Consider the following 27,781-nt stretch of genomic DNA (forward strand, 5'->3'; position numbering starts at 1 on the left):
GTAGAGGAAAGAATCAGCTAATATTGACTCCGGCTCACCCTCTAAATGCTCCCGGAAGTTAATGGGAAATATCATTGAATCTTGAAGGTTTATCACGGGGGAAAAAATACTTGTACCATACTTGCCAACATCAAGACGAAAGAGGACCAATGCATGTGGACTCACCATTTCTCTTCTTCTACTTGCACTCCTATGGACTGGAACTTACTGGGTGCTTTATTTTCCCCTGTTTTGTCAGATTCTTCAGCATCATCCACCTGAAGAAATAATCAAAAGTAGAGGTGCTCTATTTTGGTCATCTTGCTTGAAAAACAAAGTCACATTTCATTAGCAACCCCTATAATATTATTGGAATGTTTTGTGATTTATAACCTTTTTGTTCAGTATTTGTGTATTTCATGAGCAACATCAGTACATAATTAGCCTGCACTTTGAGTCTGCCGATCTTAGTAAAATGCAATTTTGTTCACTCCCAAGGTGCCCAATAAATGACTATGATTCCTGCAGAGATTTGTGAGGATGTACTTACCTGTGAGCACTGTATTAGAAAAGAGCACCTAATGGCATTGTGTTGTTGAAAGTTTTGAATTTGCAGATAACAAAATGCAGGAGAAGAAAGAAATTTCATTTATTGTAGTTAGAATTGTTGACATTGAGAGATTTAGGTATTAACCTTAGTAAGATAACTATAGAGTATCTTCATTTTTCCCCCTTAAATTAAGGAATTGGCTTTGGATATCACTCCATAGCTTCTAAGTAGCTATGCATATATTATAGTTCATATAGAAAATGTGTCTATGTATAACTGATAGCTTATGTGACAGATTAGGCCCAACCCAAATTTGAAGAAATTTTATGATTCAGAGCAGTTAGATTTATTCCTGTTTTTTCTGTTTTTAATAAATTAATTTTTTCTAAATATAAAAGCAATTTAACATAAGTTGTATAAAACTAAAACACAGAAGTATATAACATAGAAAGCAAAAGTCCCCCAAGGGTTACTTTCAGTCCTTTGATGCATATTTGTTCATCTTTTAATACATATGGAATATAAATACATATTGTATATAAAAATGGTTATTAATACTAAATTTACACAGATGAGATTATACTGTGTATTTTTTATGTGCCGTTGCTTTATTCATTAACGCTGCTGTCTTTTGGACGTTTTATCATGGTACTAAATATAGTAAACTCAGTCCTTTTGTTGGCTACATAAATACTCCTTTTAATGTCTATGTAAGCAATGTGGGCATCAGGGTAATTTTCTCTCTGTTGTTATTACATTTAGTATTATAGTTAATACTTCCTATGTATCTTTAGGACAATTTTGCAGTAGTAAAATTCTTAGGAGCAGAAAATTTGTAGGTGAAATTCTTAGGAGTAGAAATGTTAGCTGGAAGCACTGAGCATTGTCAGTTGTTTAAGGGATATTGACAAACTGCTCTTCAAAGCATTTCTCAGTGTCCGGGAATATCCATTTTTCTACATCTTCACTGATATTAAATGTTGGCAAACTTTAAAATTTTGCTAATATCACAGGTGAAAAATACCTATTAGCCTCTTGTACTTTTATCTGTAAATTGCCTATTTATATTCTTTGCTAGTTATTGTGGGTTTTTTTTTTCTTATTGAGTTGTTTATTTTCTTATTTATAGGATCTCTTTTTATCTTATGACCCTTAAACCCTTTCTTGGCCCTATATACTGGAAATATTTTTTCCCCAGTTTGTCTTTTTAAAAATTTGTCCTTCATTGTAGAGGATCTTAAATTACTACATAGTCAATCTAGCTTTTATGGTTGGGAAATGCCTTCTCTTCCCTAAGCATATATATATATATTTTTTAATTAATTAATTAATTAATTTATTTATTTATTAATTTATTTATTGGCTGTGTTGGGTCTTCGTTGTTGCACATGGGCTTTCTCTAGTTGTGGCAAGCAGGGGCTACTCTTTGTTGTGGTTCACGGGCTTCTCATTGTGGTGGCTTCTCCATTGTGGAGCACAGGCTCTAGGCATATGGGCTTCAGTAGCTGCAGTGCACAGGCTCAGTAGTTGTGGCGCACAGGCTTAGTTGCTTGGCTGCTTGTGGGATCTTCCCGGACCAGGGATTGAACCCGTGTCCCCTACATTGGCAGGTAGGTTCTCAACCAGTGTGCCACCAGAGAAGTCCCCCGAACGTATTTTTTAAAGTTCTATATGTTTTTATGCTTCCTTTTTTTTTCATATTTAGTTCTTAAATCCACTGTCCTGAAATGTTTGTGTAGAAGATATAGAAATTTAGTATTTTTTGCACACATAAATCATCAGTTGACCTGGCTCTTTTTATTAACCAATTCATCTCTTTGGTTTGAGATGCCAACTTTATCTTATACCAAAATTTACCCATATATCTTTGCTCAAACATTCTCACATATGAAAATCTATTTTAGTCTATTGATCTATTGGTCTTATTGTTCCTCCCTCTCTTTTTTTAATATAGTTTTGTAATAAATCTTGGTATTTTCTATGACAAGTGTCCTCTTGTAATTCCTTTTTTAAAAAATGTAATTTAAAAACTCCAGCAACCTAAGTGTCCATCAACTGATGAAGGGATAAAGAGGATGTGGCATATATGTACAATGGAATACTACTCAACTATAAAAAAGAATGAAAATTTTGCCATTTGTAGCCACATGGATGGACTTGGAGGGCAATATGCTAAGTGAAATGTCAGACAGAGAAAGACAAATACTGTATGATACTGCTTACATGTGGACTCTAAAGATGCAACAAACTAGTGAATATAACGAAAAAGCAGATAAAGAGAACAAACTAGTGGTTCCCAGTGGGGAGGGAGGGAGGGGCAATACAGGGGTGGGGAGTGGGAGGCACAAATTATTGGGTGTAAGATGGGCTCCAGGATGTATTATACAACACAGGGAATAGAGCCAATATTTTGTAATAACTGTAAATGAAAAGTAACTTTTAAAAATTGTATAAAAAACTTAAATTTTTTTAATAAAAAATAAAAAATAAATTTTACTCATAAACCCCCCAAAACCTCTAGAATATTTTAGGGTATTAACTTCTTCTAAATAAACTTTAACATCAAATTGTCAAAACCCTCTCCCCAGCCTCGACTAAGTGATAAAAATCACCTAGGAATTTTCATTGAAATTTCTTTAAATATTTTTATTACTTTTGAGAGACGCCATTTTTATACGTTGGAGTACTCCCATAAAGAAATAGTGACTAGTTTTCCATTTATTCATTTATCCATCTCCTTCCCCCACCAGCCCAGGAATAGAACACCAGAAAAAGCACCCGAAAAAGTAGTTGATGTGAATTTTGCCAACATGTTATATAAAAATACGTATTTTAAAATATTCTAGAATCGTATTGAGTGCTGTGAGTTGCTCCCACTAGAACGTGGGAACCAAGATCATATGTTCACCACACCCATCTTGGGCTTTTGAATGCATGTGCTCCTTGAGGGAAACAGCACATTTATTTATGAATCGTACAAAGTGCCTTGTTCTGGTGACTTAGTTACTGTCTGGGAGCCCCAAGCCCATCTTCTCTACCCAGCTGCTCTGTTGCACAGGGGCCAGGGCGCTGAGACTACATTTCCCAGACTTCCTTGCTGGCCGGCCTCTAGTTAGGTTCTAACCAAGGAAGGTGGGAGCTGGGAAGGGGCTTCCTTCCTGTTTCCACCTTCTGCTGGCAGCTGTGGCTCCAGCCTGCAGCCCCTTCAAAGCCCAACACCCTGTGCTCCAGCTGCTCCCTTGCAAGTCCCTGCACCAGCCAGCCACACTCGCCTCAGTGCTCTGGGGCTGGCTATACAGTCCTCTCCTCTGAGGTCCTAAATTCTGGTAACCCTGCCTTTCCCTTTCTGCTCCCCTAGTCTAAGGGTGACTGTTTACTGCATCCTTTTTTTGCTTTCTCAGTTTTCCCATTCCTGTGAAACCAATCTTGTGTATGAAACTGTTTCTGTGTAAGAAATTAGCATGGCTTCCTTTTTCCTGAATGGGGTTCTAACTGATTCCATAAGGCTATATTCATGTAAATTAAAAATGCTGAGGATGTCAGCCAAAGTAGGATGCTGCAGCCTTACCCTATAGGGTATTTTCAAAATTACCCAATGAAACTTTTTTTGAAAGATGCATGATAGATATTTCCCTTAAGAACCATGATGCTTAATGCTCTGAGAAAGGAAGAAAGAAAGGAAGCAGGGGTTCCGAGGATGGAGGATGTTGTACTCTGTGCCAGGCTCACCCCACCTACTCAAACTCACAGCTTATTTGCATCAAAGCATTGTCATCTTCTTAAGCTTTAGTTATTGCAGGTAAGTTTAGCTCTGTGACTTAGATCCAAATACTGACAAATGTCTCATCTCTTATGTAGGATAATCTACTTAAATTTATGAAGAGGCATTCAGAAATGTTAAATATGTTGCAGGGTTAATTAAATCTCTGTCCTGGAAAACATTGAGAAAGCCCATGGCAGATGAAACGATTTTAGTGTTTTTGGCTAATCATCATTTTAAAGAAGGATAATACTAATAATAACAACTAAACCTAATATTTATTGATCCCTTAGTTTGCCAGTCACTATGCTTTGAACTTTACTTATATTGTATCCATCAATTTGTATTACAACCTATAAAGTACCCAATGAAATAGCAAATATTATTATTCTCATTTTCCAGATGAGGAAACTATTAAATTATTGATCTAAGTTCACACATGTAAAATAAATGATTATGATATTAACTATTAGATAATGGATTAAATTTAAAATGTTGGGAAACGCTTGAAAACTCTGACCCTCAAAAGGTAAACTGTGAGAAGGAGTCCAAGGTCTTAGTATCACATATTTGGGGGATTTGGATTTAAGTTAGATTTCAATGTAATGAAAGTTGATGACTTGTGTATCCTAAATTTAAATTTATTATTATTCACCATCAAAGAAGCAGCATAATGTGGTCACCTTAAATGTTAAGGTACAATCCAGGCTCTGTCCACATAAGATGTATGACCTTGGGTTCTCATTTCCTGGTAGAGATAACACCACCTATGCCATTGGGCCGCGGTAGGGGCAGAATGAGACAACCCTATAACACACGCCATGCTCTCGTGTAATTTCTATAGCTGAGAACGACTGGAGGAAGGGTAAGGACAATTCTTTGACTCACTAAAATATCCAAATATTCAGAAGCAGGGTGGTCTCTGAAACAAAGACTTTCTCCCCAACATTATTTGTGAATTTCAGAGTAGTTGCATCTTATTGGGTGAAAATAATAATAATACAAGTTGGATGTCCTATAGCACATGAATGCTTTATTCTAAGAATTATTTGGAGAGTAACCTAACCAACCAGCAGGCCTGGGAGGTGATTAAGGTAGAAGCTTTTAAGTAAATCGAACAGTAAGACTGATAAATAATTACCTTTAAAATATATTGTTGAGTGAAAAAAGACAAGATATAGACGAGTGTGAGGTATATGCTGCTACTATCTGGGTAAAAAGGGGAATCAATATATATTTGCTTGAATATGTGCAAAATATCCCTGCAGGGAGACGCAAATATTGGTTATATTGAATTTCTCCGCAAAGGAGAATTGACTGGCTACTGAATAGCAAGGGGAGAGAGGCTAGTCACTGTATGTCATTTTATAATTTCTGAATTTTGAGCCATAGGAATATATTATCTATTGAAAAAATAATGTAAAATAAAGAAAAAAATAAATATTTAGGAAGCAGAAGAAAACTAACATTACTGAGTGCTAATTATGTGCCAGATAGGAAGGTGGATTTTTTTAAAAAACTGTGGTAAAATAGACATAATAGACAATTCTCCATTGTAACCCTTTTTAAGTGTACAGTTCCAGTGGCATTAAGCACACTCATATTGTTGTGCTACCATCAGCATGATCCATCCCCAGAATTTCTTCATCACACCAAGCTGAAACCATCACAGGAAGCCGGATTTTGTATACTCAATCCTCTAAATAATCCTTCGTGGCCTCGATGAGAAAACAGGCTCAGGAAGGTCAAATAATTTGCCTGGGACAACACAGAGGACCGACCTCTGCTCTTCCCTTCTCCTCGAAATCCTCTGGGCGGTGGGAGGGAATTAGCTCCTGGGACTGGGGTTGGGGTTGGGGTTGGGGTGAGGATGCGTGGAGGCTGGCTTCGGGCCCGGGCCTCCTGCTGGGTCACCTGGTCCCAAGCACCAGGGCTACAAGTTCTTTTAGGAAACTTGACAGCTCGTGCCATGGTAACCTGTAGGTTATAAAAAAGCATTTGACTCATTGCTACCAGAGAAAGTGTAATTGCCCTTTCAAAGTGGACTCTGCAGAATGGTCGGTGAACATCTATCATTGTTGTGAAAACGCACCCCACGCCTGGCGCTTAGCCTTCGAGTTGATTCAGCGTGGATAGATTTATTGGCCACCACGTCAGGAAGTTTTTATTGAAAGGGCACCTGCAGAATGGTACAGCACCACAACAACCGGGGGGAAAGAATGACTCCTCTCCACGGATGGGAGGGAATTTCTAGCAGGGTAAGCCAAGCTGAACCGATCTAACAACCAAGAATCAGTTTGATCTAATCATCGGGCAACAGAAAACAGTGAACTGAACTGAGGAGCCTGCCGAAGTGTCTACCTTTTTAATGAAATGCATGATTAAATAGCCCACAATTACGCCGACCCTGGGCACATTCTTTCCTCATGATGCTGTGATGGGAGTTATTGCTTTCCACGCTCTCCGTCCCTTTGGTCTCACTGGCTGTCACTCCCACGTCTGTGTGAAGCGGTTCACATTTTTGTTCTCATGTGGTTACTCAGTAGCGTTGAACACACTCTAACACCACCCAAGCATCCAGGTTATTCTTGGATGTCCACTCCTTTCTTGAGAATCAAAATGTGCATTAGGAACTGAGGGCACGTTATGTTTGATTGTATTCATGTATGTTCCTTGCCTCGCCACATTCAATTTCGAGAACAAAAATAAAAGCTGCTAATCAACTATATTTCAATTTTTAAAAATTGGAATTTTGGGGGGGGGAGGATGCTGATAATGTCTATAGACAAAACACCTTTATAATTTTTAAAAATCACATTTAACGACACAGAGCAGGGGCTTCCCTGGGAGCACAGTGGTTAAGAATCTACCTGCCAATGCAGGGGACACAGGTTCGAGCCCTGGTCTGGGAAGATCCCACATGCTGCTGAGCAACTAAGCCTGTGTGCCACAACTACTGAGCCTGTGTGCTACAACTACTGAAGAGCCTGAGCTCTGCAACGAGAAGCCACCACAATGAGAAGCTTGCACACCACAACGAAGAGTAGCCCCTGCTCACTGCAACTAGAGAAAGCCTGCACACAGTAACAAAGACCCAACACGGCTGATAAATAAAATAAATAATTTTTAAAAAATTTATTTTATTTATTTATTTTACTTTTGGCTGTGTTGGGTCTTCATTGCTGCATGCCGGCTTTCTCTAGTTGTGGTGAATGGGGGCTACCCTTTGTTGCGGTGCGCGGGCTTCTCATTGTGGTGGCTTCTCTTGTAGCAGAGCACGGGCTCTAGAGCGCAGGCTCAGTAGCTGTGGCGCACGGGCTTAGCTGCTCCCTAGCATGTGGGATCTTCCTGGACCAGGGCTCGAACCCGTGTTCCCTGCATTGTCAGGCAGATTCTTAACCACTGCGCCACCAAGGAAGCCCAAATAAATAAATTTAGAAAACAAACAAACAAAAAACACAGGCGTCCACAGCCAATAATTTGACAGTCTGGTCCTATAATAGCTACATCACCCAAAATGGCAAAATAGTGAATCTTCTAGGGTAAAAAAAAAAAAAAGGAATTACATTTCTTTGTTTGGGGTTTCTATTTCTTTCCTTTTTTTTTTTTTTTAATTTTTCAACAATTTTTAAAAGTGTATTTATTTTTTTGGCTGTGCCACTCGGCTTGCGGGATCTCAGTTCCCCGACCAGGGATTGAGCCCAGGCCATGACAGTGAAAGCCCCTAATCTTAACCACTAGACCACCAGGGAACTCCCTGGGCTCCTATTTCAAAGCACAGAAAGGGAGGCTGTTACCTGTATCCCGATGGACAGGCATCGATTTTTCTTGAAGTGGTCCTTCTTCCTGTCCTCTGCAGGGACGGTGGCCATGGTGGTGGCGGTGGTGACAGGGGCAGCGTTGTTGCCCATGTGTTGACTCGCTGGGCCGTGGATCTGGGCGTTGGCGGCTTCGATGGCGGCCGTCAGAGCCTTCATACTGTCCAGGCTCTCCGTGGAGTTGCTCAGTCCAGACTGGCTGATAATATCCCCTCGCTGGCCCTGTCCGTCCATGTAGGCGTCCTGGGCCGACTCTGTGCTACTCTGGGCTGTGATAGAAATGAAAGGTTTCGTGGTAGTTCTGGGTGGGACGGGAGGTGGTGTCTTCTTATATGTTGTAATGCAAGATGACACTGGAAGACAGCGAAAACAAAGACACTGATTTCTGCATGGGTTTTAATTGCCGATATTGTAACTGACATCCATTGGAAATGAGGGCCCATGAAACACGCCAAGACACTGAATGTGAAAACAGGTCTATTGATAGACTGAGATGCCTGTTTAGGGGGCACATTAGGGCCCCTCTAAGGTGACACCCTGACAAGATTGAGGGGGAAAGAGACTGAAAAACACCAATCTCTGAGATGGAAGTTTCTGAAATGGAGATTAACAGGAACCAACATAATAAAACAGACAGCACTAGCCATCTGTAGACATCTTCCCAGGCCAACAGTGCACCCTGAGAGGGAATGCACAGCACAGATAAGGCCAGGGGTGTCTGCCTTCTCAGGAAAACATTAACCACAGCTAATGTCGAACAAAGTAACTCATTGGAGAAGATTCTGGCGGTTGATAAAGAACATTGAAAAAGAGAAGGAAAGCAAAGAGGTTGTGATCCTGTGTGTTCCAGTCCTAAAAACAGGAGGGTGTGAGCTCAGCACACTGTCCTAACTCCCTGCAACTCGCGTTTATCTACACTCGATTTCTCCTCCCTCCCTTTCTTCTTCTTTCTTTCTCTCCTTTCCTTCCTTCTCCCTCCCTCCCTCTTTCCTGCTCCCTTCCTTTTTCTGGGTACGTGTTCACTATATAAACTTTTGTTCTGAATTGTGTTGTACCTAAGCAGATGTGTCCCCTGAGAGAGAGGACAGCGCATACACATCTCCTGTGGTAAAATAAATGTACCCACTAGTTGGGAGATCAGGCTGCGTGTGGCCTGTAGGAACCCATTCCCCAAAGTGCTGTCCTTCAGGGCGACGTGATCAGCCCAAGGGCCTGCGTCTGCTCAGTGAGGCGCCCCTTTGGGAGGCTCCCGCTGGAGGCTGCTCTCCAGCGAGCATCTGAGGATAACCCCAGTCTTGAAGAAGCTGTACATACTGGTGCTCAGCTTTCCATATTTGTGGAGCACGATCAGGAAAACACAGATGAAAAAGGATGACGTTTCCAAGTGGGTAAAGAGTGATTCCTTAACCAGCTTTCTAAAGACTTTTGTTCAGTCCCCTTAAAAAAGGTTCAAACTACTGTGTTTCTATCACTTTCTCCCCCACCTCATTCCCAGCCCCACCCTCAGCCTTTCCCTTTGAGACTGTTGTTAACACCAAATCAACTAGTCCTGACTACACGATGCTAACTAGTTACCCGTGTTTCTAGCTGCCACTCGGGCCATCTTGCTGAATGAAATACTCACTTCGATATTCAGGGTGTTTCCTGAGGTTACTCAAAAAAAGCATCCTATAATGAACAATGAACAGAAGGATCACATTTCTCTGTCCTGCTGTTCCACTGCCCTGTGATTTGGCGTAATTTCCTTAACCATAAAAGATGAGGACAGAAATGTTTGGCTACTTTCCAGGGATTGCCCAAGAGTTGAAGGAAAAGAAACGCACAGATGTCACATTACAGTATCACATGTGCTCTAGAGGTGGGGGTAACCTGAATAATAGAAATGTAGCCGCCTCTCAGTTACCTGGGACTGGCAGAGGTTCCCTCAGGAAAACCTTCATCTCAGCTGTGCGTGAACCACACATCTTTAATTTTGAGCAGAGGTCAGCATTACACACTCCAACCTCCGCCGTTTTTAGCTAAGTGCCTGAGAGCTAACTGGACCAGCAGAGGCTCACAGCACCAGTGGGGGCAGAGTTGGAGCAGGACCAGCCCAGGCTCAGGTTCTCCCACCAGCCACAGGGAAGCCCAGGGATACAGACACGTGCATGGCTGATGTTTCCCCTTACTTGATGGAGTTTCATGCACTGTGACCACCGCGGAGCTACCTTCCCCTCCCCAGGAATTTTGAAGGGGATTACGTTCAGTGTCACTTACTCATCTGCAGACCAGAGTGGGTGGGATGCAGAGGGACCATCATTAGGATAGAATCAATCTATTTATTTGAATATAAGTAATTAGATCATTTTATGACTTCTTCTACAATGTGAACTCATTATTGTAAGCCCCCTGCATATGAACCTTCAAACTGTGAACTTTCAAAGATACGAATGTGACAGCTGTTGTATTACACCTCTGTACTCTTCAAGGTACTGTACTGTAGGATGAAAAATGTTTATTTTTTGTGTTTGTCTTTTATGTATTACTTGTGTGAAAAGTATTGTAAACCCATTACAGTACAGCACTATATACCTGATTGTGTTAGTTGGGTACCTAGGCTAACTTTGTTGGACTTAGAAACAATTGGACTTAACGAATGCACTCTCAAAATAGAACTCATTCGTATGTAGGGGACTTACTGTACTTTGCTCAAAATGGGTTCTCAAGACGTTCAGCCCACTGACATTCCAAAGAAACAATATGCCGCTTTCCACATCGAATGTCTGATCTTTGGGATTATTTGCTGTTTGTTGTTAGCTACCCCGTTTCCTTGTTCAGTGTGGATAATCAAAAGCAGACAAGACAGCCAAATACAGTATCACATCAATTGCTGTGATTTACAGTAAAAATCCTGCCACGATGTGATAGCTGTGATTTGGGGGTGTGGGGAGTGTCCCGTTATTTCCAGTGTGAAGACGGGGTTGGCCACCCTTCCCCTGGGGCCAAATACAATTTGGCACCCTCTGGTGGCTGTCATCATCTCCTCTTCCATATCAGTAGGGATAATTCTGGGGACTTGGATCCACAGGGACTTTCAGGACAGCAGCTGCAATGCTAGGCATCCCCTAAGGTTAAAATGGACAGGGAGGACCCTGGAGACGTGGCTTCCCCAACAGGCTGGCCTAGCCCCGATGCCCAAAGGAGGTAAGAATTTTGAGATTGGCTCACTCTGAATTAGGGAACCATCCGCCATGGAGTTACACCCTAGGGGCTTCACTATGAGATTTTACTGGTGTGTAGAGCTTGGCGCAGTTGTGGGGCCATCGGAGTCAAACTCAAAGAAGCACCACCTGTCAGTCATCAAATAGCAAGTTAAAGGAATTCAAATCTTTAAGACTGCCCTTTGATGGCAAAGAAAGGAGACCCAACACACAACTCACACAATTCTCTTCCTTCTCATCCCCCAGTTCTTGTGCATCTGAGGCTGCTCCAAAAACGCAGACAACTAAATCCCCCAATTTTTCCCAGCATCACGCTTTCCTAGTTTTGCAGGCTAAACCCTAAACACTTTCTTTGCTCTTAGGGTTTTTTTGTTGTTGTTGTTTTGTTTTGTTTTTTAAATTCTATTCTCACGGTTCAGCACCATGAATGATTTAGAATCCACTGAGGTCTGAGCACCAGGAGGCATGTGGTAGAGTGGGGCTCAAGGATGGTGAAACACAAGTTAATAAATCTTGTCTGGTCAAGACAGAAACAGAAAATGAGGGGCTTACATGCAGTAAGGGAAACACTTCATTTGTTTAAGAGGAACCTTCTCAAAAAGACTGATTTAAAAATGCAAGTGCTCCTTTTATTCAAGTGGAACTTGAAAAAGAAATGCTGTTATTGGTTTAATCACTACTGCTTTCCTTTGTCAGATAGGTTTATTGTTCATTTCAGATGAATTGATTTTTTTCTCCTTCTTTGGGTCCTAGAGACATACTATTCCAGATCAAAGTTGGCTGAAGACTCCTATGCAGTTACAAGAAGATTCAGTAGGAGTAGTTTTCCAGATTTCAATCAGATAATACTGTAATTCATCGAGAGACCTGAGATCAGTTTTTACATTTGAGTTGACAATTTTTTTTTAAAGAAGAACTTATAGAGAAAAACAAATGCAAGCAAATTCTTATCCAATTTCAGCTTGTAGCTGATTCTTCAATATTTTCTTCATTTGCATAGAAAGATAATGCTGTTGAAAGCCTCAGGAAGACCAGTGCCAGCGATTAATTTTGTCTGGAGTCATGAAGGTTTTCACTCCGGTTATCCTATGTATGTCAGGTGGACAGAAAACACATGTAGGATCAAACCTACTTTTTATTTCTTTTTATTAATATGGACTTACTGGCTGAGCTAATGGGTAACATACTCTAAAGCTATGCTGAGGAATTATTTAGCAGTTTCTGGTTACTGAATTTTAGAAAAGCTTTCAGATATGAGAACAAGCCCATAAGGAACTACAAACAAAAACAGAAAAGGACAACAGTAGAACTCCAAAATATACATGTACATGGAGTTGTACAGTAGTCAAACTACTTGTAGATGTAAAAAAGCTGTCTTAAGTTGTTCTTAACCACAAAGCGGGATGTGATTTGATCTGTCTCGCTAGTCAGAGCAACCTTGGATTTGCAGTGAGTCAAATCAGATGGTCTGCTCTTACTGAGCCTAGACTACCAGAGAGAGAAGGGCTGCCTGGAATCACGGTCTAGTTTCTATTGAGGGCAAAGGTCTCCTGATTTGAGTGATTTGGTCCAGCTGAACAGTTTAGCAAGTCCTCAAAAGGAAGTGCTTTATTCAAAAAGAGATTTTAAAAATGGAAAGAGGTTAGCAGTGGGGTCCTGGAGCTGGCTCTTATCAGCTTGCTAGACTCAACTGTGCAAATCCTTTCCCAAGTCTGTGTTCAGTGACTTTCCTTGATAGCTTGAAACTGACCTTGGAGTGTCTACACCATGGAAATTGGTAAATACTGTGACTCTGTAGGTACATCCCCTCCTCCCCACCAGCTGACTGTTAAGCATTTCCAGCACATCTCTGTGCAGAGACTGATGCTATTCAAGGTGTAATCCACAGACAAGTGTGGATTCACAAAGTATCTGATTAGTGCACCGTGAGATATGCCATGAACATCGAGAGGGAGCGTTTAGAAACTTTATAGCAATTCTACAGAGATTCTGTGGGTTGAATCTAATAAAAAGAAGACAGCTTTTTTTGCACGTCTGTTTTCTTAATTTCCTTCTAGTAATTCATTTTTATTGCATTTTACCAAAATATTGATCTGCAACAGACTGGACATCAAATAAACAAACAAACTGTCCATCACCAGAGTTTGAGAAGCACCGATAATGGAACGTTGGCAAATCCAGGGGACAGGGCAGAGGTACTGCCCCGAGATTAAGGAGAGATTAGAGACCTAACTTGAAACTACAGGCTACTTTAGAAAGCAATACGCCGTGGAGAGGCCAACAGAAGGAAAAGAAATGTGGGAGGACCTAACTTTGGGACGTAAAGGGAGGACTGCACAAATACAGGACGGGAAGAGTGGACTTGTGGTTTTAAGGTCAGGTAAGTTGTCTGTTTCTGCGAAGGCATGCCTGTGTAGACGTGTGATCGACAGAACTACGGAAGGGGCACCTTGCTGCTTTTCCTGCTTTCTCTCTAAGGGGAAATCGCAGGGTGCTCTGAGGAGAGGAAAACCATGTCTTATAAGGAATGGTTTAAGGAGAAAGGGTATGTCGTTTGCAAGAGAAGGAAGACGGAGGGCTTTTCAATTATTTCGAAGGCTATTGTGTAGAGGATGGAATAGACTTAGGCTGTATGAGGCCCGCAGGGAAACTGCAAAAGGAAAAGCTCAGAGAAGCATAAAGAATACTTTTCTAGGAGTCACTTGTCCAGAGATGGAATATGGGGACCTTGCTGGGGAGTGAGTCCTTGGTCTCTGGAGGTGTGCAAGCACAGACCAACTCATCTTCTGGCTGGGAAGTTACTGCAACTGTATCCCCATCTTAAGAAGTAGGTGACAAGACTGCTTTCAAATTGGAGCTCCGTGGCTTTGTGAATATGAATAGAATCTAGAAAAGAATTGGAGAAGTAGAGACCCATTGAGAGGGATGCTAAGAGAGGAGGCCAGGGAGCGTTACCAACAGCCTGTTGGTAGCAGTGAGGAGTGTTCTGGCATCCCAGGAGCACATTTGGGCACCGATGAAGACAAAACTCCTAACGGAGAAGTTTGCTGCTGCTTCCAGGGAAGCCGGCCCAGAAGTCCTGAACTTACAACGAACAGTGGACGTCGTGCTCCCCATGGTGACCTGCTCCTCAGGCTGGACTCCCCCACCAAACGCCAGACAGATCCGTGGTCTGGCTGGAACCCTTCACACGATAAAAGCCCAAGCCCAGGTGAAAACAAAGATGATGAGATGGAGAATGAGTCCAGACTCTTCACCTGCCCTTAGATCAACTTAATCACCAGAGGCTCCATACTTCCTCTGTACATGCTGTGCTAAGAATTTAACAGACATGATCTCATGACCCAGGAAGCTCTCACTAAACCCATTTGTAAGACTGAGGCTCAGGGCAGGTAACTGGCTTCTCCAAGTCATGCAGCTCCTAGGTCTTCACACGGCTTCCAATCCCCTCTCTCCTCTTTCATCCAATCCCCTCTCTCCTCTTTCAACCAAACCACCTGTATTCATCCGCCTAGTAAACCTTCCCTGAAACACGGTGTCCAGCAAAGCATAAGGCTCTCCACGAGGAACTCCAGGAAACTGCTCCCAGCTCAGTCCTGTGGGTCAGAGGTCTGCAGGATGAATGCCTTTGGAGTGGGCAGCAAGGGGTGCCAGGCTTCAGCTTGAAAAATGCTGCAAAAGGAGAGCAACTCCCCGAAACAAAATACACATGGAAAAATCGCTCCCTTGTATCAAAATATTTACAGCTTCACATTTACAGGCCACCCAAAGTGTGGTGGTCAGCGGTCCGCAGCCTGCTGGCCCCACAGTGAGGAGGCGGCCCTCAGAGGGCTGCGGGGACGGGGCGCGGGGCTCCTGGGGAGGCCCAGGGCTTCTACTGGCCTCTGTCCTGCTTAGTTTTGGCTCCAGGGACGTGTCTGTGGGGCTGATTTTCTCCAGAGCCATCCTCCACGGAAACCACAGAAACGAGCTAACCTCTCCTCCCTCGAAGTAGAGAAAAGCAGGCTTGTGTGCGGGTGGAGGGGGCAGAAAGGGATGTGGACAGAGAGGGAGGGGCTGTGTAATAACTCTTGTAGTCATAAGACTTGCCAGTTGGTAGTTACTAGTATTCCAGACACTTCCTAATGCCAGACAAATGCCCCAAGCCCTGGCTTGTCTGGCTCAGAGATCTATTCAACCGATAACAGCCAGGCTCCGGTGGGGAGAGCAGATCTTTCAGGGAGCAGCCTCCACGGCTAATCAAACACAACATTGTTCTCAAAAGGAAGAATGCAAAGGTTTGTTTCAGAGTCATAGCTTTTTTTTTTTTTTTTTTTTCCTTCTTCTTCTTTTGAGGTACCCGGGTTGTTTTAACAAGTTGCTACAAACCTTGGGCTTCCTGAGGTGAGGCTGTCGTGCACAGTGCATGTACTGTCCCAAACTCCAGGGAGGGAGGGATCCGAAAATTAGTCATTAAAAAAAAAAAAAAAAAGTAGCCCCAGGCACTTCATGCCTGGAAATGATGTAAGACGCAGCCACTCCTCTGTTAGAACTACAACCAAACAATGCTCGGCGATCGCGGCAGCTGCTCTCCAAATGTCAGGGCCAAATCCGGCCAAAGGGCTGGAAGGCCACCGAGCCCGAGGACGTTGTGCGCTACCTTTGTCGCCCACATTTTCCCCAAGCACTCGCAGGACCCTGGCAACAGGTAACGTGGCAACCTTTGCCTTCTAAAATGGCAAGCGGCGAGATTTCAGAGAACAAAAGGATTTTTTGAAAGCCAGCTGCATCTCCCCGCCACCCCCACCCCGCCTCTCCCCTCTCCCCTCCCCTCGCCTCCCCCCCTCCCAACTCAAAGTCTGAGAAAACAAAGTATTGCTGCGGGCAGCCCCGCTCTCGAGCGCCTCCTGGTGCCCAAGCTCGGAACGTCACCGATGTACCCTGAAGTCCGAGGCTCTGCTCCCAGGTAAGTCAGGCTGGGAAGCGGGACGTCGGGGCTGCGTTTGTCTTCCCCAAGAAACTCAGAGTAGAAGTCAAGAGCCAGAATGTCTTGCTTTTTCACTTTTCACCTCCACAAAAATTTTACCCTTGCTGCAGGGTAAGATCTCTGGGTTGATGTTGCTTTTTTTTTTTTTTTTCCTAAGCAGCCGCTAGGGCGACAGTTTTTGTTTCCTTGGCACGTTGAAAAGCAAAAACTGCCGGGGCCGTTGGGTTAGGTGCTTGGCAGTGAGGATGAATAGCCAGGAAACTGAGGATTCCTGCTGGGTGCGACTGGGATTTTTATCTGAATCGGTCGGTTGTTTGTAGGAAACTTGCAGGTAGAAGCATTTCTAATTCCTATCGCTGGTTTCCAGTTAGTTGATTTGCAAGGATGACTGAGGATTTCCAAACTGCAGGCCCGGCTTCTCAGAGAGCTTTGCTTGCTGCCCCTCCCTAGCTCTTTTATCTCTGTGTGGGGCAAACACCCACAAAAAATGCCAAGGGCAGTATTTTTAACCAGCCTTCTTCCTCTCAGGGTTCCCCGCCCCCCCCAACCCCCGCCCCCCACGGTCTCCGATTTGGAGGAAGGACTACAGTGGTGAGCTGCTGGTCGCTCCCGCCAGGCATGAGGGCATCCCTCCTTGTCCCTCTCTGGACATGTTAACCGGAAACTATGAAAGAGGTTCAGATAGAAATAACTCTTCTCTTCAGAAAGTTCCATTAATTAACTAAATTAAAGGAAGTGAACTGCTGTTTGTAGGAGAGTCATTTTAGAAGGCCCAGGTCCAGGGACTGAGGTCTAAAGCCTCTAATGTGAACCTTTTTAATGAAACTTGGCAATGAGTTAAACAATATGAGAAATTGAGGGTTACCCTACATAAAACCAGTTGTTGCCTAAAATCAATCATTTCAAAGGAACATCATCTTAAAAGTGGACAGACATTTGGCTAGTCGTTGCCTTGATCATATAATATTACAGATTAAAACCCGAGGGCTCTGAGTAAGAATCGTTTGACCCGTAGCCCAGGTGAGTCACAGCCTTCATAGGACTAGGCACAAAAGCTTTGTGGCAGGATATTGAGAAGGCCTGCTCCCCCTTGCTAGTTTGCCAGGTGGGGCCATTGCTTCCAGCAGGGAATGCTGTCAGGATTTCACAGCTCATTTCCCCAGCCTCTCCAACAGGTGCTACTGAGTCATCCGCACACACAAGTGACTGCCCTGGCAGTGTCATCTGTTGGGATTAAATTTCCATTTGTTCCATGACTTTATGAAGCGATTTCTAACCATTGAATCAGATACACCACTTCCTCTAGGACCTGGGGATTTTTTTTTTCTTTTTTAATGTTTGTAACATCGTGTATAGTTTTCAAAATTTGTCCCAGCCAGGTCAGCAGGTCTTCCTGGGTTGAATGGACTGTTTATGGGAGGGGAAGATTCAGGACCCAAGGTCAGGGTTACAGAATGAAATAAGGTTTCCTGTTTGGGCAGCTGGTCCCCTTCCTCCTCAGGTTTGGGCAGACTGGGACAACAGGCCTGGGAGACGTGGGGTAGGGATGGTGCCAGGGGTGGGGACAGACATTTTACCTTTCATTTCTTGCTAGATGTCACTTTTCAGCAACACTTACCTATACTCTCTGTTAGGTGATTTTTTTTTTTTTTTCCTGACCAGACTGAGAGAAAGAAATTAGTTAAGGATGTAAGAATCACAAGATCAGGCATCGTTGTCCATTATGTTCATGACGAATGCAGTAGTTAGACCATGCACGGTAAGTAGGAGGATGGTGGTAAACACTTGTTACATGAAGGAAGGAACAGGGATAAGAAGGGACTTCCTGGACAATAAGAAAAAGGGACTACTAATCAGGAAAGCAAAGTCACCAGGGTAGAAAGAAGATGAATACTCAGCAAAGCTAGCCTCTGTGACCTTGGATGTTGCAACACCATCTCCCATCACCGATGCCCACTTCTGTTTGGCCTTGGTCTAATGCTGGCCAAGTGCAGCTGTGACTGGCCAGCTTTTGACATGGAGCCAGAATGTGAAAGGCCCACCTCGTATCAGCTGGAAGCTGTCAGTCCTATGGCTTATCCCTTTAACTTCCCCCACCCCCTCTGCTGGGCTTTACCCACGGGCACGAGAAAATGGCTATGTGCGGGCCCTGATGCTCACTGCTCTTTCCCCCGGGCAGCTGCCTTTCCTCCTCAGCTCCTTCCACTCCTTATTATTCTTTGACTCCTTGTTATTCCTGGTCTCATTTCCTGAGAACTAGTGTCACCTGCAGCATGGACCTGGAAAGCAAGGGAAACCTGGGATGCAATCACACAGCCCAGCTGGACTCTCCCCTGTGGGGCTGTGTCTGGGACACGCATCGGACCTCAGGGGTACCGAGTTCTGAGGCCAGACGGAGTGGCTGACAGGCTCCAGCTGGGAGCAGGGTCTCAGGCACACACTGCCCACTGGTCTCCCTCGAGAAGGTGAGCTGGCCATGTAGAGTGAGCGGCCTGTGTCCAAACCAGGTGAGGTCACATCTCATGCAGGCCCGCTGGGCTGAGTCATCACTGAAACCTCTGGCTGGATTGATCAGGAACCTCTGCTCTCTGGCCAACTCTCTGGGCCTGGAGTAGAAGCTTTTGCACCAGACAAACCTGGGGAAACAGGATGTGCGAGGAAGCAAAGAAGAAAGAAATGCATCCAGCTCACCTTCCTGCCGGTTGAAGTGCGATGCGAAATAATTACCTGTGTCTGGAGAGCAGGGCATGTAGGGGGGCCTGGTCTGTGCAGTGAGGCAGTTAATTATTCATCTGACTCCTTGCCTCTTTCCTCCCTGAAACCCCCCTCCTCAAAGGAAAAACAGGAAAGACTCTGTGGGTTAAGCTGTGGAATACTGTGTACCAGCCCACTGGGCCCAGAAAGGACACCAGCCCCTTACCGACTCCCAGATGACAGGATCAGCGCTTTAAAAAAGACATCTCATTATCCAGCTGTGTCACTAACAGCTGAGGACACAGGTTCAGAGAAGAACTTGGCCAGGGCCTCCCAGTCTCTTTCTGTCTGCACCACACAGCAAACGCCATCAGCCTTTACAGTGGGTTCGTAAAGGGCCACTTACAGACTGCATTCACAATTCCACTGTACAATTGAGTTTTGGTCATTTGCCAAAATAAAATAAAAATATCCGAGGAACCCTCCTACACTGTTGGTGGGAATGTAAATTGGTACAACCACTATGGAGAACAGTATGGAGGTTCCTTAAAACAACAAAAAATAAAACTACCATATGATCCAGCATTCCCACTCCTGGGCATATATCTGGAGAAAACCATAAAAAAATCAAAAAGATACATGCACCCCAGTGTTCACTGCAACACTGTTTACAATAGCTGAGACATGAAGCAACCTAAATGTCCATCAACAGAGGAATGCATAAAGAAGATGTGGTACATAAATGCAATGGAATATTACTCAGCCATAAAAAAGGACGAACTATTGCCATTTGCAGCAACATGAATGGAGCTAGAGATTATCATATTAAGTGAAGTAAGCCAGAGAAAGACAAATATCACGCGATATCACTTATATGTGGAATCTGATTTTTTTTTTGGCCATGCCACATGACCTGTGGGATCTTAGTTCCCTGACCAGGGATCAGACCCGGGCCCATGGCAGTGAAAGCATGAAGTCCTAACCACTGGACCGCCAGGGAATTCCCTGTGGAATCTAGTTTTTCAAAAATGACACAAATGAACTTATTTACAAAACAGAAACAGACTTACAGGTATCGAAAACAAACTTAAGATGACCAAAGAGGAAACGTGGTGCAGAGGGATAAATCAGGAGATTGAGATGAACATACACACGCTACTATATATATAAGATGGATAACCAACAAGGACCTACTGTATAGCACAGGGAACTCTACTCCATATTCTGTGATAACCTATATGGGAAAAGAATCTGAAAAAGAATGAATATATGTGTAACTCATTTGCTGTACACCCAGGTTCTTCCCATCTAAGTCTCCTTTCTTTTAAAGAGCTGCCTTATGCTGCTGTCCTTAAGATCCTCTCTCTCTTTTTTAAAAAGATTCTCCTTTGCACCTTCAAGAGAGCAATGTCTCAAAGTCCTCTTCTGAATCTCTCGGTCAAACATGCTAGAACTTTTTGGATTGTAGAAAGCTGATGTGCTTGACACCCCTGGGGCCTGGGTGCTCTAACCTGTGTCCTACAGGGAAATGTGAAACAGGCACACTGCAAGTAGTTACAAGGTCAGCTTTTGGTCTATGGCTTTCAGAACCGCAGCTGAAGGATGGTGGCCACCCGCTCCTTCCGGTGCCTTGGGGTATCAGAGCCCCTGCCTGGGGGCCTCCTCCTCCAGGGCATCTCCAGTCCTGGAGGAAGCTCTGTTCCAGCCCAGCCCAGGAGGAGGGTGGCAGATGGGTAGTGATGGGTGGGTGGTGGGCCTGGCCTGGTGGGTGAGCAAGGTTTCTACATCTGTAAGGAAAAGCGGAATCCGAGATGAAATTCGATGATACTTCTGACGTTGTCTCTCTTTCTTTGACCTTGTGAGTTATAGGTGTTCCTTGGTTTGTCACTGTGTGTGTTACACACTGTCCGCAGAAACATCTTTTTTTACTTTTTGTTGTAATGGTAATAGGGGTACTTGTAGGGGCTTTTAACTGGCCTCTTCCCACAGGGTGGAATGCTGGCTATATAAATTACAGAATGTAGTAGTCTGAAGTGTCCTTGGAGATAAACACTTCATATCTGCAAGGGTGTGTGTGTGTGTGTGTGTGTGTGTGTGTGTGTGTGTGTGTGTGTTGAGTCAGCCCTTCCATCATTCTCTTCCCCATTCTCATCCTTACCCTCAAGCTATGATCTGACTTCAGAGCAAAAGAGATAAAAGTAACATTTTTCTCCTTGGCCCACCATAATTTGTACTGACTGGAGGGTGGTTCTGTGCTAGGTCCAGGCTGGCTGCAGTGCTAATTCGATGCAGCTCAGGACACTCTCCTAAAAGTTTATCTGCAAGGGCATTCCTCATTCATTAAAGCTCTACCCAGGACACAGCTGGAAAATCATTTTCAAAACGCACGTTTTTATCCCACATTTCCAATCCAAGAGAAAACCTAGAGAATCCTTGTAAAATAGCTTGATTTAAAGAATAAACGGATGTGTGACCAGACGATGTCAGTGAACTGCAGACAGAAATAGATCAAGCCCTGCACTGCCTCCTGGTGTGGATTACATTTTACTTTTCAAAAGGAACTATGGACAATAAAGGCGATACAGTTTGATTCTTTCGGATTTCTACTCTCACAGGTGAAAGGTTTTATTAATGGATTCTTTGAAAAAGCAACCATACCCACTGCAAAACTACCAAAGTAAACCATTAAACCATTGGGGCCTTGGTTGAAATTTCAAGCTCACATTATGGGTTTGGCTCGTGGTTGCCATTCACACCGTTCATCATAGGATTTGCTGAAGTGCTGAGGTGCAGGAATGCGGAAATCCTGGTGGAAACAGGCTCTGGTCTTTGGATCAAAATTAACGACCAATAAAGAGTTAGGAAGTTGATCACAGGGAAGGGAAGCACGTTAACTGCCCGCGCTCAAAGGTTCAGCCCCTTTCAGTTGCTGATAACCTTGTCACGTCTCCAGATAAAAGCCAGCCTTGTCACCCCCGGGCACCTGGTTGAGAGGTAATAAAACAGTAGCCTTATCTTCTAAGGGTGGAGTTCGTCCAATTTCAGCCCGAGGTAATTACAGTAAACTGAAATTGCCTGTCATTTACAAAAAAAGGGGGCGGGGGGAGGAGGCGTCAGGTGGGAGATGATGTGTGTCTCTCTCCTTGGATTTTAAAAAAAGAGAAGAGCGCAAAACAACTAGCAGTTTTCCAGGGAGCGAGAAAAACTGCCCAGCTCGGCCGCCCTCTCCTGGGGGTAACGGATAGCTGGCGGCTCAGGTCCCCGTGATGATCTAAAAAAGAGGCCCAAGCGGATGAAAATCCAAGCAATCTTCTTAGGAGCCGTCCTTTCTAAATGTAAATGACCGCGTCCGAGCCCTGCTAGGGAGGGCAGCAAGCCTCAGTCACCCCGAGTGACTATCCTGGGCTGCTAGCTCCAGCAGCTGGATAAAAAGTTTTAGCCAAAGCAGCAACAAATCTACTTTAAATACGAGCACAGTAAGGAAATTCCTCTCTTTCAGGCCGGATGCCTTCCACACAAAAGAGCTCCTGTCGACATCTCATTTACAATCTCCCCCAGGACACAGACAGGACCATTTCCATAAACCCGGCTCAGAAACACCTATTGTTCAAAATCTTCAACGAGCCACAGGCTACCACCGCTCCCTATTGTTTTGTAAAAGAAAAGATTTAGAAGGAGCCAGATTGGGACTCTGGAGGCTCTGAAAAGAGGATGGAAAAAAGTCCCTTTGACCCGATGCTGTCGGAGAACGTGCGTGAAGAATAAAGTTAATGGATCTTCATTTTTACAAGAAGTGCGTAAGCAACGCCGGTTCTTTTCCTGAGCTAGCGCTCGGGCATTCTAACAGCGGTGCCAAGTTTGTAAAGAAGTTAACTCTTGCCAATGGGTTTGCTACATGAAAAGTCAAAGGCTATACTTACCCTATTCTCAGCCTTACAAAAGCTCTGAGGGCAGCCACAGCAAAGCGCCAGGTGAGTCTTTGATCTGGGTTGCTTCCTTGGGATTTATAGCTTGACTGTCCTTCTTTCTAAGTAGGATTTTGAAGCTCATGGCAGAGCCCCTCCCCCAAATGCTTTTCTCCTTTTCAGCACCACCATTTTGCTCCCTCTTTTAGTAAAACTCGATCACTTTCTGGAATTATATGATGTAGTCTTCAGATGCTTTTTCTTCAGATAAGCCTCAAATGAAGGGATGCATTTATGTTGATCAAAACAAAATGGGCATTTCTCAAAGACTCAGTCAGTGTCTTTACCCTCCTAGTAGATCTTCAGGTTAATAGTCCCCATCTTAGCAAATAACTCCTTTTTCTACGCAGAGTTCAAGCCACAACTCTGGGCATCACCTCTAGTTCCTCTGGGTCCTCCCCTCCTGTCTCTTAAGTCCTTCTGGAATCCTTCCACATCTTACAGTCCACCTTTCTGCTTCCCTAGATCCTATTCTCTCCTCCGGAGGATGACAGCAACCTCCTACCTCAGCGTTCCTCAGACTACGCGTTGTGACTTACTGACGGCTCATGAAAGCAGTTGAGGTGGATCATGCAGTTACACCATTGAAAAGTGAAATAGATTAGAAAACGTCAGAGTGCACCAAACAAAGGAAAAGTAAGTTTGGTTTCAGGACACTTGTTTCAGTGTGTGTGTCCCCAGATCTGTGTACATTCTGGGTTAACAGGTAAAATGTATCTTGTTTGGCAGAAGAGTTTGAGAAATACTTTTCTAATTGGTCTTACTGGGTCTGTCTTGTCCCTCCCTCCAAATTGCTGTACACGCTCAGAGCAGCCGGGGGAGATTCTGAACTTCTGAACAGATCCAGCTGACAGCTCTGCCCTCAGGATAAAGACCTGCATCTAGGGCTTTGGAGATTCTGAATTACTTGGTTTCTCATCTTTCAGGTCTCCAAACGTCACATGCTCCCGACCACTTTTCCTGTTAGCTGTTCAGGCCATCAAGTTCCCTGGCCTTTGCAGATGGAAGTCCCCCGTGGGAACATTTTGTTCTCTTTCTCCTTCAGGTTATCAGCTGAGGTGTCACCTCTTCCAGGAAGGCTTCTGGAAGTCCCTCTAAATGCCTCCTCTTTGTTCTCAGAAGAACACCTCACGTTTTATCTGACAGAGCACTTACTGCATGATTATCTTCTCAATTCCTTACTGGACTTTAAGCTCCAAGGGGCATCCAGTATATATTTGTTGGGGGTAAATATTGTGCATCAAGTATGTCACATCTTACACGGCTCACACTTCCTTCCTACAAACCCATTTGGATAGCCGTAATATATTGTATCTCTGTCTCTCAAAGCTTAAGTTGTCATTCTTTTACACTGAAAGGTCTCTTGTTCATTTGCTCTTCAAACACAGCCTAATTAATTTCCAAATTCACTGGACTCCTGCTCTTACAAATCAAAATAATAAAACTCAGGGAAAGCTGTTGTACCCTTGGCTGGTCACTCACCCTCTCTGAGCCTCAGATAATACAGAGGAGCAGAGCTCAATGATCTCTAAGATCTCTTCCATGCTGCCACTCTGAACCTCTAGCTTGAACTGCCAAAGGACCAGAGAGGTTAAGTGACTTTTCCAAGGTCTAACAGCCCTCTAGTGGCAGGATACTGTTTGACTTTCTATACATTTTTAACAGCAAGCTGCAAACAAACAAAACAACCTTCTACCCAGAAACCGGTAGTGCCACTAACAAGTATGCCTCAAAGAGAATCATAAGATTAAAGAATGAAAAAGGGGACTTATAAAAACCAAAGCCAACAGCATTCATAACAGATTCTTGCCCAGGCAGGTCCCAACATTTTTAAAAACAATCTTGCACTTAGATGCAGAGATGTTCAGATTTCCTTTGAAAAACTGGAAGTGAAAAATTAAAGAATCTTGTGCATCCTAACCCTTGTAGAGGCCCTTCTGCAGAGGCACAAATGGACACACAGCCGTCCTTAAGGTGCCAATTCGAGCATCCCAGTGGCTTTTTTTCAGTGCTGAGGCCCCCAGGCCTTGACCTGATGCCACCTGAGGACCAAAGCTGTAACTCACCAGGATGAGACTTGGCCTCAGGTCCTGTACCCCATCCCCCACCCCTCCCAGCCAGAACAGCCCTGCAGTCCCCGGTCTCAAGGACAGATTTGTGTTACATCCTTAGCTACAAAGTTTGGGGGTAAGATAACCTGCTCAATGAAATAGAAAGTCACCAAACCAGAAATATACCCCTTTGGGGAAAAAACAGAAACAACAGTGATACTGCTCGCCCCCCCATATTATGTGCTATGTTTTACTCTAATGTAAGTCAGCGTGTACTTTTGTTTTATTTGTTGCTTTTTCCCCTCTAAACCAACCAGCGGTAGCTTTCCTTCATTTGACAGAAAATGTAAGTCACTTTCTACTGCAGCTCTGTGTAAAACCACTATGTGCTGTGAGGACCCCACCCAGCACCAAGCTGTTATAGCCAAGTGGGCTTACAGATGATTTTTACTGTATTCTTTGCACTTCTTGGAATTTTCCAATTAAAAAAAAAATGGACACGTGTTACTATTGTAATCATTACAAAAGTGCAAATGTCAAAATAAAGATCAGATACACTCTTATTTCTTCACTGCTATGATGCTTGACTAAATTAGTTTTATTTTTACCATATGTGTTGCTGTGTATTTTGCCTTTTTTTTAACCATTTATTTTTGAAGGAAATTTTATACAACTGCCACATTTAAAAACAAAAAACAAAAACCTCTTGACACTGTTGATAATTTACTGTCTTTAAAAGCTTAAGGAATACATACCTGTAAGACACAGCCAAACACTGGCATATAACTCCCTTACCACCTGGCTGCAGTGTTAATTATGTTTCTCCTGACATTTTCACACCTAACAACTTATTTCCAGAATACCATCTTTTTTCATGCCTTTATGCCCGTGGCAGGCATTGTTGTTTGCTTTCTCATAACCACCTTCGTTGCTAACAGGGCCTTTCCAAGCAGCCTTGACTTTTCAGCGAGGTGAGCCTCTCCCTAGACTTGGAGGCTGAATCTTCATTGTTCTACAAGACAGGGATGAGAAGGGAATTCTGATATGAGTGCTTCGTGGAAAGTTAACCTCGCTTTTTAAAGTGACACAAGTCAGGGACATCCCTTTTCTTCCTCTGGACATTGTCATCAGAGAAGGATACCCTGAACTGTGGCTGCCATCTGGGGACCACGAGGTGCCTCTACTCCAGAAGACAGAAGGATGGCACGAAGCTGGTTTTTCTCCATTCATTGACTGCCCTACCTCTAGACTTGCTATTATGGGAGAAAATAAATGCCTTTACCATCTGTCACTCCAGTTTCATTTTTAAACATATTATTGGTTTGCTTATTGATGTGTTTGGCCTGGCACTTACGCAATGACTTTACAGATGCTAAGTGTCCTTCCTGGCTTGGAAAACTCCTGTTCTTCCTTCAAGATTCACTTCATTTGTGTTCCTTGAGCACCTCCTACACATCCTTCCTATAGAACTCATCACACTTTGCTTGTTCCAGTCCTATGCTGATGCTTTGGGATGAAAGCAGAGGGAAATTACTGAGCAGGTAGATCTCTGTTTCCTCCTCTATTTACTTGTTGGATTAAATAATTTTGTATGTCAAATGCTATTACACAAGATCTCACCAAACTAGGTCATCTCTATTTTAAAGATGTGCTCAGCCATGGTGGCCCAACTCCCTCCAGTGGTGACTGGAAAAGGCAGTGCCTTGAAGTCAGCCAGACCTGGTCAAACCCTGACCTGCCAGTTACTGGCTGTGGGACCTCATTTGACTCAGATCTCATCCCCTGTTTCCTCATCTGTTGAGTTGGGGTAACAGCCTCGATGACCTCGCAGTGTCATGAGACAGATGATGAAGCTAATATGATGTAAGGGGACCTGGTATGGCTCTCACACACAAGAAGGAGGCTCTTTTTTCTTTCCTTCCTATGTTATTTGATACAACAGAATTCCAATATTACAAAAAACCATCTTGAAACCTCCCTGAGGAGATTTTTACTGGAAGGGGGAGATCCTGTCCTTTTCAGATGTTGGGGTTTCTACATCATGAAGAGCCCTACACAGATGTTCTGTGTGTGAGAGTACATTTTCAGATGCCTGTCCCTAGTGCTTACTGTTAAAATTTCATCTCATCCCTCTGGTCTCAGCTTATAAATCCTCTCCTTAGAGAGGCCTCCCTTTACCTCTCAGCTTTGAGCAGCCCCACACTCTGCTCTCCCAGCCCTGGAGCCACCCACTGAGAGGAGCAGAGGCAGAGAGAAAATAAAATGGCCTATGAGGGTGCTGCAACTTGCCTGAGCTTAAGCGCTCCCCTCGGGTAGGGAGTTGTGGCTTGCCCAGTCCAGTCCATCTGTATCAGCTTTGTGCCATTGTACCCCATCCCACCCTCTGCAGCCCCCACCCCCTTAAATCACACGGATGGCTGGGCCCAGCCTTTGCTGTCTTATACCTTGGAAAATGCAGAAATTGCCCTGAATTTTGGAGGTCTTGCAGGACGGGTCCCTATCAGTGGTTTAAAACTTCTTTCGTACTTGCTACATTACCACTCAGTTCAGAAAGGACAAAAACCGAAAACATTTTCAAGTGTGTCTTTCCTTTGCCCTCATGGTCAACACAAATGACTTCCAGCTAGAGAGGGTGGGAGGGCAGGATGGGAATGGGACCAGTTCGTTCTAAGTTCAAGTACTTGAGAATTTAAAAGCACAGACGCTCTCTAAGCACTGCTTAAGGCCTGTTGACTAAATCCCCATAGTTTGCCAAAGTAACTAGGTAGAGTACTAGCCCTAAAATGATGCACTTAAAT

General features: G+C 43.8%; 1 protein-coding gene and 1 long non-coding RNA gene across 18 annotated transcripts in view; one reads left to right on the forward strand and one right to left on the reverse strand.

Moving 5' to 3' along the window:
• Positions 1-27,781, reverse strand: part of DLGAP1 (DLG associated protein 1) — a 312,230-nt gene that overhangs the window by 46,750 nt on the left and 237,699 nt on the right. For 12 of the 14 annotated variants that reach the window (XM_057699892.1, XM_057699894.1, XM_057699897.1 and 9 more), the window contains 2 exons: positions 8,087-8,460; positions 166-257 (listed from right to left, as the gene is read on the reverse strand). In XM_057699892.1, the coding sequence (XP_057555875.1) occupies positions 166-257; positions 8,087-8,460 (466 nt within the window). The remainder of the gene's footprint in view (positions 1-165; positions 258-8,086; positions 8,461-27,781) is intronic. The other 2 variants (XM_057699905.1, XM_057699906.1) reach the window with 1 other exon arrangement.
• LOC130831620 (uncharacterized) lies at positions 15,856-26,270 on the forward strand. 4 transcript variants are annotated; one of them, XR_009048083.1, is made up of 3 exons: positions 21,864-22,018; positions 22,467-22,938; positions 23,398-26,270. It is a non-coding gene; the product is annotated as an uncharacterized LOC130831620 (long non-coding RNA). The 4 variants fall into 4 exon arrangements; XR_009048082.1 differs by lacking the exon at positions 21,864-22,018 and having other exon boundaries at positions 22,419-22,938; positions 23,398-23,568; positions 23,859-26,270; XR_009048084.1 differs by lacking the exons at positions 21,864-22,018; positions 22,467-22,938 and adding an exon at positions 15,856-16,252.

This window comes from Hippopotamus amphibius, chromosome 11 (genome assembly GCF_030028045.1).
Source record: "Hippopotamus amphibius kiboko isolate mHipAmp2 chromosome 11, mHipAmp2.hap2, whole genome shotgun sequence".
NCBI lineage: Eukaryota > Metazoa > Chordata > Mammalia > Artiodactyla > Hippopotamidae > Hippopotamus > Hippopotamus amphibius.